The 13,696-nt window shown below is 44.0% G+C and overlaps 1 protein-coding gene across 2 annotated transcripts in view; it reads left to right on the top strand.

Annotated features, from left to right (window-relative positions):
* Positions 1 to 7,392, top strand: part of LOC120855950 (myomegalin) — a 58,258-nt gene extending 50,866 nt beyond the window's left edge. For both annotated transcript variants that reach the window (XM_040230822.1, XM_040230823.1), the window contains exons 6-8: positions 2,206 to 2,439; positions 3,987 to 4,118; positions 7,161 to 7,392. In XM_040230822.1, coding sequence (XP_040086756.1) covers positions 2,206 to 2,439; positions 3,987 to 4,118; positions 7,161 to 7,252 — 458 coding nt within the window. In that variant the 3' untranslated portion in view covers positions 7,253 to 7,392. The remainder of the gene's footprint in view (positions 1 to 2,205; positions 2,440 to 3,986; positions 4,119 to 7,160) is intronic.
* The last annotated feature ends 6,304 nt before the right edge of the window (positions 7,393 to 13,696 follow it).

Genomic DNA, 13,696 nt, shown 5'->3' on the forward strand with positions numbered 1-13,696 from the left:
TGCACTGCAGGTGGCTTCTTTACCACTGAACCAGCAGGGAAGCCCACTATAAATGAATAGGCTGCCCTTGTTAGGTACATGACATTGTCCAAGATGGCTGATGGGAGTTTGTGGTGCATCCTTGAACTCAGTTGCCCAGAGGCACTTGGTTCCACCTCAATACTTCCCTGAGATACAGCAGATAAAGGGCAAACATACCTTCTCCTTAGCTGCAGTTCCTGCCACTACTTGTTAGAATGGCCACATTTGAGATGTGACCACGGGGGTGGCACTCTCAGAAAGTATCAGCCTTGTTTTCTATTATCTCTGTCTTTTCTGAAGGAAACGAAGCCCTTTTTCCCACCTGAAGCATTCATTTTTCTCAGAGGGGCAATGGTTTATCAATACTCCTTCTTTGGGGGCCAAAGTTTCTATTGCAACAAATGGTGTGTGGCAGTATCACTGTGAGACTTGATTCCCCTCCCAGGAGGCTTGCTTTCCATGTACAGTGTAGGACATGTGTCCTGTGTTGTGTGGCAAGGGAAGAATGGGACAAAAACATGCTGATCACTGTTGCTGACCGACTAGAAACCTCGTATGCCCTTGGCTGAGAGTAAGCTGATTTTCTGGGGAGGGGATATAAAGGAATAAGATGAGGAATCACATTTTGATTGAGTTTCTACTTTAAGTTATGCCTTGAACTAAAGGCTTAACATAGTCTACCTTACTCTTTATTTCACAGCAATGTTATATTGTGTAAGTCAGGGAAGGACACTGATTTAAGTAAGCAGTTCCCTAAAGGAATTTGGCTTGGTTGAGGAAAATAAGACCTCAGTCTGACCCTGCTCAGAGAAGAAACCTGGCTGTTCTGTGGCCCTTGATAATAATCCTTGAAAGGAGAAGGCTCTTAAACTTTTCTCTGAATTATGGCCCTGTCACCCAGCCAGGATTTTTGTCTAAAGGGAACCAGCAAAGAACATGATATAAATGTTCTCATAGCATCATTGAGCTGTACAACACCTTTTTTTTTTTTTTTGGTTCTCTAATCCCCTATGCAAAAATATTGTACCCCAGTCATTCTTTGGACAGGAGCCAGACAATCTGAGCTATACTTAAGAATTCTTTTTACATTCTCATGAGCCATTCTGGGTGGACTGCAAATCACCACTTGCCTTCCTCAGACACCCCCTCGGCCTCAGAAGGCGTCCAGAGTCAACTCAGGCAGAAGCAGTGGGAGCCACCAGGAGGAGGCCACTCTGTCTAGGTTTGCTGCTCATCAGCCAAAAGCGAAGGCCATTTTCTCTTCCTCATCTTCTACCAACAATCCCAATACAGAACAAGCTCAGGAAGGATTATCAGCTGTTTGGTGGCAAGGGCATAGACTGTTGGGTGAGAAGATCACACGTTCACAGACCAGTTTGAGAGTCCTTACTCTCATGACTTCTAAGATTGGCAGTGGTTCCTACAATTGGAGGAGACATTTCTGAAGTACCTCCCTGGGATCATCCAGCATTTGAGGATCTTAGAGAGAATGAGGAGAGAGGCCCCTGTACTTTTCCTCTGTATGCACTGTGACCCTCAGACATTGTATCTAGCAACTGCTTCTTGATATCATAGGCCAGGAGTGCCAGGAACCTTGGGGTTAAATTGATAGTCCTTGGGAAATGAGTTCTTAGCTGATACTAAGCAATTGACTGATCACTGTCATTCACCTTAGTCTTCATTCCATGGATTGCTGTGTCAGTTTTCTCAGGCTCTTGTAACAAAGTATCACAAACTGGATGTTTTAAAACAACAGAATTGGTTCTCTCACAGTTCTGAAAACCAGGAGTCTGCAATCAAGTAGGCAGAGCTAGGCTCCCTTCTTTCTTACCTCTTCCTAACTTGATGGTTTGGGGCAGCATCCTTTGCCTTAAAGATACATCACTCCAATCCCTGCCCCCAGTGTCACCTGGTCTTCTCCCCTGTGAATCTCCTATCTCTGTCTCCTCTCCTCTTCTTATATAGACATCAGTCATGTTGGATTTAAGGTCCACCCTAATCCAGTATCATCTCCTTTTAACTAATTAAATGTACAGAGACTCTATTTTCAAATAAGGTCACAGTCTTAGGTTCCAGGTAGACATGAATTTTTGGAGGATACTATTAAACCCAGCATAATTATTGTTAAAACACTTCATTTCTGACTTCCCCATTGGTTTCTCACTCATATTCCTTTCTGGACAGATGTCAGCCCAGCCACTCCTGCTGATTCAGCTTCATCGCCCAGCAACCACTCAGAAGCTGTATCTGCTCAGCCCTCCTATCCTTTGGGTGGCACCACAGAGCAGAATGGGACACCAGACCCTGGGCATCATGGCAGCAATCACCCATGGGAAGAGATGAAGCCTCAGAAGATGAATGCCTCCGGGAGCCTATCCTCCTCCTCCTCTTTGGACCGGCCCAACTCCAAGCCCTCTGGTAAAGTAACAAAGGAGCAGTTGGTGAAATACAGCCATTGACAGAAAAGACACATTCCTTTCCTGGCCAGAGGGTATTTTGTTCCTCAGTTAGACCCTGACTCCCAGAAGTGGGTGAGAAGATGAAGGGACAGTATCCCATGGGCCAGCCAGAGAATGAAGCCCCAGCTCAGTGCTGATCCTTACTACGTGCCTCTCTCCTTTCCACTAGCTAGGGGCTCACTCTGGGCAGGAGAATAAAGGAAAGCAAGGGCATTCTGAGGCACTCTACAAGGAGGATGAGTTCCCTCACATTTGTGTGTTCCCTTTTTTCTGTGCTATAACCTTTTCGGTCTAGATTTTTTGGACTATTCTAGAATTCGAAGTTCAGGCTTCCAAGGGGAAGGTAAGTCTTCTTAGCTCAAGAGTTATTGCAGAATGGAAGACTATTTCTATACACACATACAGAGAGAGACACACACACTTTGTATACAACTATAAGCCAGTCCTGCTTCTCATTCTTTGCCATTGGGTTTGGAGCCAGGCCACCTGGCACTCAGTGGCTAGGGGTGCACCCATGGAGGAACTGCTTGGAAGCAGCTTGGTTTCAGTAAGCAGACAGTATAACAAAACAACATTTGAAAATCTCAGAGGAAAAACCTAGCTGTAAGCAAGATGTCCTGGTGAGGCCTATTTTTGATCTTTTTACCCTCCTCTTTCTGCATCTTTTTCCATCCTTGAAAGTGTTCCCTTCTCTCATTCCTCCTTCAGGTCCTGACACCTCCCCAGGCTCTTCCCGTCACTCTTCACCCAAGGAAGACATTCAATGTCACTCATTATTCACAGCCTGATCTAATTTCAAAAGCATTTGCCTTAGTTTCTTCTCCTGGGTGAATGTTAAAAGTTGTTCGGTCATGAATCGTAGGATAAGAGAGGGATGCACTCTGGATTTCTACCAAAGGAGGTGGACACACTTTCTCATTGTTAGGCCACTCCTCCCAAGAGCACTTTAGTGGCTTCTCACCCTTGTTCACAAGCCCAGTGTCCATCTCCCTCAGATATACTCAACTTCTCCCTGGGAGGAGGCCTCATAGAGTTCCTAGCAGAGGGCTGTCTTGGGATTGAAAGCCTGCTGCTGCTGCTGCTACTAAGTTGCTTCAGTCTTGTCCGACACTGTGCGATCCCATGAGGCTCCCCCGTCCCTGGGATTCTCCAGGCAAGAACACAGGAGTGGGTTGCCATTTCCTTCTTCAATGCATGAAAGTGAAAAGTAAAAGTGAAGATGCTCAGTCGTATCCAACTCTTAGCGACCCCATGGACTGCAGCCCACCAAGCTTCTCCATCCATGGGATTTTCCAGGCATGAGTACTGGAGTGGGGTGCCATTGTCTTCTCTGGGATTGAAAGCCTAGGACCGCTTTAAACAAAGTTGCCTGGTGCTTCCCAGGTGCCGAGATGAGAAAGGAAGTTAACAGAAGTACGGATATGGGCAGGGATCTTGCAGAGGGTCCCATGAGGGATCCGCCTTCCTCATTTCCTGCCTCTCCCATGTCTTGGTGGTGTGTGACAGGGGCCGACCTGCTGGAAAAGAATCTTATTGAGATCCAAAATCTGCGCCAGCGCCTGGAGGAATCTGTATTCATCAATGACCGCCTGCGGGAGAGGCTGGAGTACGTGCTCAGCGATGCCAGCCAAGGAAAAGGTAGGAAGGACACTGAAACCTCCCGGCTCTGTCCACATCTGGGACCTCACAGGGCACGTAGTTTTGCAGCTATAAAGACATTGGTGTGCACTACCCTGTTCTTCCTCACAGTCAGCCCAGAGAGGTAAGCAGGACAGGCATTTTTTCCCCTACTTTGTAAATGAAGACACTCAGTGGCTTGCCCTGGGTGGAGCTAATTCTCATCTTCTTGCATGCATGCTCAGTCACTCAGTCCTGTCCAACTCCTTGGAGACACTATGGACTGTAGCCCAGCAGGCTCCTCTGTCCATGGGATTCTCCAGGCAAGGATACTGGTTCAGTTCAGTTCAGTTCAGTCACATCTGACTCTTTGTAACCCCATGAACTGCAGCACCCCAGGCTTCCCTGTCCATCACCAACTCCCAGAGCCTACTCAAACTCATGTCCATTGAGTCAGTGATGCCATCCAACCATCTCATCCTCTGTCGCCCCCTTCTCCTCCTCCCTTCAATCTTTCCCAGCATCAGGATCTTTTCTAGTGAATCAGCTCTTTGCATCAGGTGGCCCAAGTATTGGAGTTTCAGTTTCAGCATCAGTCCTTCCAATGAATATTCAGGACTGATTTCCTTTAGGATGGACTGGTTGGATCTCCTTGCAGTCCAGGGGATTCTCAACAGTCTTCTCCAACACCACAGTTCAAAAGTGTCAGTTCTTCAGTACTCAGCCCTCTTTATGGTCCAACTCTCAGATCCACACATTAGTGACTACTGGAAAAACCATTGCTTTGACTAAATGGACCTTTGTTGGCAAAGTAATGTCTCTGCTTTTTAATATGTTGTATAGTGGGTTGCATCCAAGTACTGCATTTCGGACTCTTTTGTTGACCATGATGGCTACTCCATTTCTTCTGAGGGATTCCTGCCCGCAGTAGTAGATATAATGGTCATCTGAGTTAAATTCACCCATTCCAGTCCATTTTAGTTCGCTGATTCCTAGAATGTCGACGTTCACCCTTGCCATCTCTTGTTTGACCATTTCCAATTTGCCTTGATTCATGGACCTGACATTCCAGGTTCCTATGCAATATTACTCTTTACAGCATCGGATCTTGCTTCTATCACCAGTCACATGCACAACTGGGTATTGTTTTTGTTTTGGCTCCATCCCTTCATTCTTTCTGGAGTTACTTCTCCACTGATCTCCAGTAGCATATTGGGCACCTAATGACCTGGGGAGTTCCTCTCTTGGTATCCTATCATTTTGCCTTTTCATACTGCTCATGGGGTTCTCAAGGCAAGAATACTGAAGTGGCTTGCTATTCCCTTCTCCAGTGGACCACGTTCTATCAGATGGTGACTGCAGCCATGAGATTAAAAGACGCTTACTCCTTGGAAGAAAAGTTATGACCAACCTAGATAGCATATTCAAAAGCAGAGACATTACTTTGCCAACTAAGGTCCATCTAATCAAGGCTATGGTTTTTCCTGTGGTCATGTATGGATGTGAGAGTTAGACTGTGAAGAAGGCTGAGCGCCAAAGAATTGATGCATTTGAACTGTAGTGTTGGAGAAGACTCTTGAGAGTTCCTTGGACTGCAAGGAGATCCAACCAGTCCATTCTGAAGGAGATCAACCCTGGGATTTCTTTGGAAGGAATGATGCTGAAGCTGGAACTCCAGTACTTTGGCCACCTCATGCGAAGAGTTGACTCATTGGAAAAGACTCTGATGCTGGGAGGGATTGGGGGCAGGAGGAGAAAGGGATGACCGAGGATGAGATGGCTGGATGGCATCACCGACTCGATGGACATGAGTCTGAGTGAAGTCCGGGAGATGGTGATGAACAGGGAGGCCTGGCGTGCTGCGATTCATGGGGTCGCAAAGAGTCAGACACGACTGAGCCACTGAACTGAACTGAACTGAACTGTACTGATAGTGGGTTGCAATTTCCTGCTCGAGGGGATCTTCCTGATCCAGGGCCTCAACCTGCATCATCGGCGCCTCCTACATTGGCAGGCAGATTCTTTACCACTGCACCACCTGGGAAGCTGTTCTCATCCTCAGAGCTATCTAATGTGATGCCTATTCTTGTATCTCCCTGGACTACTTGGTGCTGCCCCGAGGGCTTATGGCCTGACTGTGGTAGAGCCAAGGCTTCCATGGTGCCCTCAGCAGAGGGAGAACCGCATCCCACCTTCATGTCACTACCACATGCTCTGGATGCCACCTGCCACCCTCCTCCCCCTCATGCAGATGGACTGTATTTCTACACTTGCTACCCAAATGTTCTCCCTTGTCATGATCAGGAATATGGTGACCAGGGCCCTGACAACATCACAGCAGCAGCCCATTACAGGGAAAGACTATGTTCCACAACCGGAGCCATTGACATGAGGGTGTGGCCCATAGTGGTGTGACTCAGCCACATCAGACTGTTGTCCCAGTGCATGAGGCTCCCAGGTTTTGCCACAATTTTGGTGGGTGACGGGAAGTATATCTTTGAAAGCATCTGTTACCCAAATGTGTAACTTGTCTGGTTTATTTTTCAGAGATAGTATCTACTTTTGGCTTCCATGGATAGAACCCAGAGTCCATACCTCAGCTCTACAACAATAAAAGGGCCTTGAGGGAAGCAAGCTGGAGTTTTCAGACTTACACAGGGCAAAACCCAAACTTGGTTACTTCCATATCCCTCCGTTCTGCAGCAATAGCCAGCTGCAGAGTCACAGAGAGTGGAGAGTACAAAAACTGCCCAGCCTCACGCAGCCCAATCTAGATAAGGCTGCATCTTATGAGGCCCCACTTGCAAGTCCCTAGATTCGCAAGCTCTAGGAGTGAAGCCCAGTGGGAAATTCACATTTCACGTGTAAGTCCCTTCCCCAGATAACCAGAGTTACTGGCTGTGAACTGGATACCAGCTTGGTGTTTCTCTCTCTACCTTTCCCACTTCCAGTTGCTTGTGAATAAGGAGGGGAAAAAATGTCAGTTTCTGTTGGGAGCAGTCACTGAAGAGAGTTCCCTAAATCCCTCCAGACCTCATTGCAGCTCTGTCTCTCCCTCCCCAGGTACTGCACAGTCAGCTTCAGATGTGTCCCTCGCCACCCCTCATTCATACACTGAGAGTCACTCTTCTGGCTCTGGTAAGGACATCTTGTGACACGACACCGGGAGGGTCTAGAGGAATGTTTTCCAGATTCTCCAGTCCTACCCAACAGCGTTTGTGGGTGTAAACTTGGAGGCATCAGACATTACCTTTAAATGAATGGATCAGATTAATAAATTATTATTTAAAAATTATTTACATGTATTATTGAGTGACTATAAAAAGTAAAATTTGTGTAGGCCATAATGGCCTGAAATTCAAAGAAAAGATTAAAGGAAAAATACATTTTCTCTATTATCTATCTCTATTTAGAGAACTAGATCAGAAAGGCCAATGTAGGGGAAAAGTTAGATCTATTGAGAGTGGGCCTGTGGGATCCTTGAGCCCTATTACATGCTTGGAAAGAAAAAAAAAACTATCACATGTGAAAATATAGTAGGATAAAACCTAAATGTTTATAATGAAGACCATTTGCAAGACCCAGGTAAACTCCATTTGAGAGAGTGACAGAAACTGCTTCTCAGAATCATGAAGATCAGAGTTGCCTCAAGCCTGGAGATAGTAGTTGTTGAATTTTCAAAATGGTAAAAATAATATATGTTAATATATATAGAAGAGTAAATTTTATTTTGATCTTTTTCAAACTAAGAATGGATTGATATTAATGAAATGACATGTCAGTTCAGTTCAGTTGCTCAGTCGTGTCCGACTCTTTGCAACCCTCTGGACTGCAGCATGCCAGGCCTCCCTGTCCATCACCAACTCCCAGAGCTTGCTCAAACTCATGTCCATTAAGTCAGTGATGCCATCTGACCATCTCATCCTCTGTCACCCACTTCTCCTCTTGCCCTCAGTCTTTTCCAGTATCAGAATCTTTTCCAGTGAGTTGGCTCTTTGCATCAGGTGGCCAAAGCATTGAAGTTTCAGCTTCAGCATCAGTCCTTCCAATGAATATTCAGGACTGATTTCCTTTAGGATTGACTGATTGGATCTCCTTGCAGTCCAAGGGACTCTCAAGAGTCTTCTCCAACACCATGGTTCAAAAACATCAATTCTTCAGCACTCAGCCTTCTTTATGGTCCAACTCTCACATCCATACGTGACTACTGGAAAAACCATTGCTTTGACTAGACAGGCCTTTGTTGACAAAGTAATGTCTCTGCTTTTTAATATGCTGTCTAGGTTTGTCATAGTTTTTCTTTCAAGGAGCAAGCGTCTTTTAATTTCATGGCTGCAGTCACCATCTGCAGTGATTTTGGAGCCCAAGAAAAGAAAATCTGTCACTGATTCCATTGTTTCCCTATCTATCTGTCATGAAGTGATGGGACCAGTTGCTATAATCTTTAAGTTTTTGAATGTTGAGTTTTAAGCCAGCTTTTTTACTCTCCTCTTTCACTTTCAAGAGGCTCTTTAGTTCCTTGCTTTCTGCCATAAAGGTGGTGTCATCTGCATATCTGAGGTTACTGATATTTCTCCCGGCAATCTTGATTCCAACTGGTGCTTCATCCAGACTGGCATTTTGCAGTCTATGTAAAAACTGAAGTGAAGTCTGTAGAAATGCACCTTGAAGCATTGAGTGAAGCCCTTCCTGCGGACAGTGTGGGCTTCAGTGTCAAGAACATGTCTGTCAAAGATGTTCATTGTGTCAGTGTGGCTGGTGACAGCAAAAATGACCCACCAATGGAAGCAGCTGGCTTCACAGCTCAGGTGATTGTTTTGAACCATCCAGGCCAGATCAGTGCTGGATATGCACCTGTGCTGGACTGTCACACAACTCACATTGCTTGCAAGTTTGCTGAGCTGAAGAAGAAGATTGGTTGCCATTCTGGGAAAAAGCTGCAAGATGGCCCTAAATTCTTGAAATCCGGTGATGCTCTCATTGTTCATATGGTTCCTGGCAAGCCCACGTGTGTTGAGAGCTTCTCTGACTATCCTCCCCTGGGCCGTTTTGCTGTGTGTGACATGAGACAGACTGTCACTGTGAGTGTCATCAAAGCAGTGGACAAGAAGGCAGATGGAGCTGGTAAGGTCACCAAGTCTGCCCAGAAAGCTTAGAAGGCTAAATGAATATTATCCCCCAAATCTGCCACCCCAGTCTTAATCAGTGGTGGAAGAACAGTCTCAGAACTGTTCGTCTCAATTGGCCATTTAAGTTTAATAGTAAAAGACTGGCTAATGATAAAAATGCATCATAAAACCTTCAGAAGGAAAGGAGAATGTTTTGTGGACCATATATTTTGTGTGTGGCAGTTTTAAGTTATTAGTTTTTAAAATCAGTACTTTTTAATTAAAACAACTTGACTAAAAGTCTGTCACAGAATTTGAGATTCATTAAAAAAAAGTTTAATGAAAAATGTAACTTTTTTGTTACATTCAATTAAAGCTTTATTTTTTATGAGGATGAATGTTATCTGTATTTTTTGTACTTTTTATTTTGTTTTGGGGTATGGCCAATTAACAACAACAGGACTCAGCCATACATATACATGTATCCATTCCTCCCCCATAACCCCTTCCCATCTAGGCTGCCATATAACACTGTGCAGAGTTCCATGTGCTGTACAACAGATTTTTGTTGACTATCCATTTTAAATGTAGTAGTGTGTCCATCCTTATATAAATTATTTTTTAATACATATATATATATACCAAAATCACTGCAGATGGTGACTGCAGCCATGAAATTAAAAGATGCTTGCTCCTTGATAAAAAAAAAAGCTATGACAAACCTAGACAGCATATTAAAAAGCAAAGACTTTACTTTGCCAACAAAGGTCCATCTAGTCAAAGCTATGGTTTCTCCAGTAATCATGTATGGATGTGAGAGCTGGGCCATAAGGAAAGCTGAATACTGAAGAATTGATGCTTTTGAACTGTAGTGTTGGAGAAGACTCTTGAGAGTCCCTTGGACTGCAAGGAGATCCAACCAGTCCATCCTAAAGGAGATCAGTCTTGAATATTCATTGGAGGGACTGATGCTGAAGCTGAAACTCCAATACTTTGGCCACCTGATGCAAAGAGCTGACTCATTGGAAAAGATCCTGATGCTGGGAAAGATTGAAGACAGGAGGAGAAGGGGACAACAGAGGGTGTGATGGTTGGATGACATCACCGACTCAAAGGACATATGAGTTTGAGCAAGCTGTGGGTGATGGTGAAGTATAGGGAGACCCCTCCATGGAGTCACAAAGAGTCAGACACAACTGAGCAACTGAACAACCAGAAAATATATGTGTGTATATATATATATATATATATATCTGTCATATATATGACAGACTGTATGATTTCAATACCTTTATACCATGAAATTTTTAGACCCTGTTTTATGTCCCTGGATATGTTCCAATGGCTCCTAGTTTATAGTCTATGGGAACTTGAATAGAATTTGTACCCTGCTGTTGTGTGAAAATTGTATAAATCATAATTCTGTTGAATTGGTTCATAGTCCTTTTCAGGTCTACTATATCCTTCTACTTTTCTATCTATTCTATTTTTGAGAGTTTGATATTGAAACTCCAACTAAAAATCCTAATTTACCTACTTTCAAATAATTGTAATATATAGTGGAAATATATGTAACTTTGTTCTGTATTTTCCAAGTCTCCTGTAAATGTGTTTATCATTCTTTCATAATTTAAAATGAGGAAAAATAATAGTTTCAATCAAGATTCTGTAAACAAGATGATTTCTCTCATGAGATCAGCCCAGGGCACAGAGATAATCACATCTGTGGCTCATGGGTCCACCAATTCCTTGTTGCCACTTATAGCTTAAACTGAAGGTAGAACAAAAGAAGGTGGAGTGACCAGTATTTCACCAAACTGGAGAGGAGACGAGACAGTTCTACCATTGTTCTTATTTCTGTTCCCTGTACTTAACCAATCACTAATACTTTTATGTAGTCTTACATCTGTCCTGGGTTTGGTTGCTCTGATGGCCTTATAGACCTTCCTAATGCAGAGATAATTGACTGAAGGTCCCAGTTATGCTATCTATCTATTTCTGAGGCTGCATCTCCCATGGACTGCTCCCTGCCAATAGCTGAGTGCAGTGGGGATGGAAAGGCAGACCCACTCCTGGGAGAGACAAGACTCTTCATTGGCTGACTTTGGCTCAGTGACTCCACAATGACTTTGATGAACTTAGACTTCATGGCAGGCAGTCTTGGACACCTTCTCTTCTCTTCCTTACTAAGTCAGATTTGCTTCATGACCTGAGGCATCTCTCATCATTCCTAAGTACCTTCCTATTTCCTTGCAAATGGGTATTTTCCCTAATGAAGTCCTTGCACATTTAATTAATTCTCACCATTTGCTTTTTGGAGCATCTGGAATAACATGGATGTCATCCTGCCAGCCCCTTCTATGGCTATGTGCTGTGGGCACTTTGTACTCTGCTTTGTTCCAGACATAACTGTCTTGATATTACTCCTCCTATCTCACCCTGCCACACAGTCACAAGGGACTCCATGCACTGTTATCATTAGTAGGTTATTTATTAAGCCCATAAACATAGAAGGTGCTGTGTTGATCACCCTTTATTAGTTTATAGTTATCTGGCACATATCCATGAACACTGGATATTCAGAGAACAGAACAAAACTTTTAAACCAGAAATGAAGGAATTTCATACTGACATATCACACATTATGGGAATGCTTAGAGGTCTGGAATCCATGTGATTTCTCAGCCTTAGAAAAAAAAAAAAAGATGAAATCTTACCATTTGCTACAACATGGATAGACTTGATGGTATTAAGCTACGTGAAATATCATTCAAAGGAAGACAAACAGCATGCAGTTTCACCGCATGTGGAATATTTTTTTAAAATTTAAAATGAACCATCTGATCCTTTCAAAAACAAACATAAACAGGTAATGGTTATCAAACAGGTAACGGTTATCAGAGGGGAAGACTGAAGTGGGGAGGGAAAAATGAGTAAGAGGAGTCAACTGTATGGCAAGAGATGGAAAGTAAACCTATTTAATGGTGAACTTGCTGTAATGTATACAGAAGTTAAAATATACTTACACATAAAAAATATAGTTATAAATGAAAAAATAAGTAAAATGATATCCTAGCAGGGTACAGAGAGCCTGGCAAAAGCCAAGGGGGCAGCTGCACTTCCCTGAAGGCTCTCTCCTGAGGTAGGTGGTTCTAGTGCTCAGTCTGGCCCACGACCCCACTGCCCACCAAGGGAATCTGGAGGAGGCTGGAGGGCAGCCTGTGCTGTGGAGGGCCAGGGATGACAGCCTAGTGGCATTCCTACAGGCACTGGCCTGCACTGCCAAAGAGAGCTGAATAAAATATTGCCTGAAATTTCTTACAGCCTGAAGAGAATGGGGCAAGAGGGGCCTCCTTGCCAGGACAAAACCTTCCCCGAGTCTTGGAGGACAAGGTCCCATGGGAGCTGGTTGAGAGGGAGATGCCAAAGGGAAAGAGCAATAGCAGCCCAACCAATGATCTTAGGATGTCTGCAAGTTCCTCTCAAATGATGGAGCAAGTCATATATACGGAGAGAGAGTAAGAACACAAATGTGGGGAAATGTTAATTGATGCATTGAGATGGAGAATATATGCAGTTACTCTTCTTGCAAATTTTCATAAGTTTCAGTGTACTTTTTAAAGGAATAAGTACTCAGCCAGTTTCATGCAGCCATGAAATTAAAAGGCACATGCTCCTTTGACGAAAAGCTATGACCAACCTAGACAGCATATTAAAAAGCAAAGACATCACTTTGCTAACAAAGGTTTATATAGTCAAGCTAAGGTTTTTCCAGTAGTCATGTAGGGATGTGCGAGTTGGACCGTAAAGAAGGTTAAGCACCAAAGAACTCATGTTTTCAAATTCTGGTGCTAGAGAAGACTCTTGAGAATCCCTTGGACTGCAAGGAGATCAAACCAGTCAACCATAAAATAAATAAATACTGAATATTCATTGGAAGGACTGATACTGAAGCTGAAACTCCTATTCTCTGGCCACCTGATGCAAAGAGCTGACTTATTGGAAAAGACTGATGAAAAAACTGATGCTGATTGTAGGCAAAAGAAAAGGGCAGCAGAGGGTGAGATGGTGAGATAGCATCACCGACTCAATGGACATGAATTTGAGCAAATTCCAGGAGACAGGACAGGACAGGCTGGTGTGCTGCAGTCCATGGGGTGGCAGAGTCAGACTGGCCTTAGGGACCGAACAATAACAAAACAATTGGTACTCAAGTGCCAAGTTCTCTTTAGAGGGACACTGAAAGTGAGGCTTTAGGTTTCTGATGAAGGGAGGAGTGGAGGCGAGGGGCTGTTCCTATTGCTCTTCACACCTCCCCTCTGTCACCCTAGGAAATGCCCTGGACCCTGGGATTCTGCCTCATTGGCTGAAGGATTTGATGCAGAGACTCCACTGCAACTGGACGATGGGACACATTACACTTGTGGGCAGGAAGTGAAGATTGCTGGAGATGCAGCCAAAACTTAAAAAAAAAAAAAAATGTAACCAGCC

The sequence above is a fragment of the Oryx dammah genome, unplaced genomic scaffold (genome assembly GCF_014754425.2).
Source record: "Oryx dammah isolate SB20612 unplaced genomic scaffold, SCBI_Odam_1.1 HiC_scaffold_28, whole genome shotgun sequence".
Taxonomy (NCBI): domain Eukaryota; kingdom Metazoa; phylum Chordata; class Mammalia; order Artiodactyla; family Bovidae; genus Oryx; species Oryx dammah.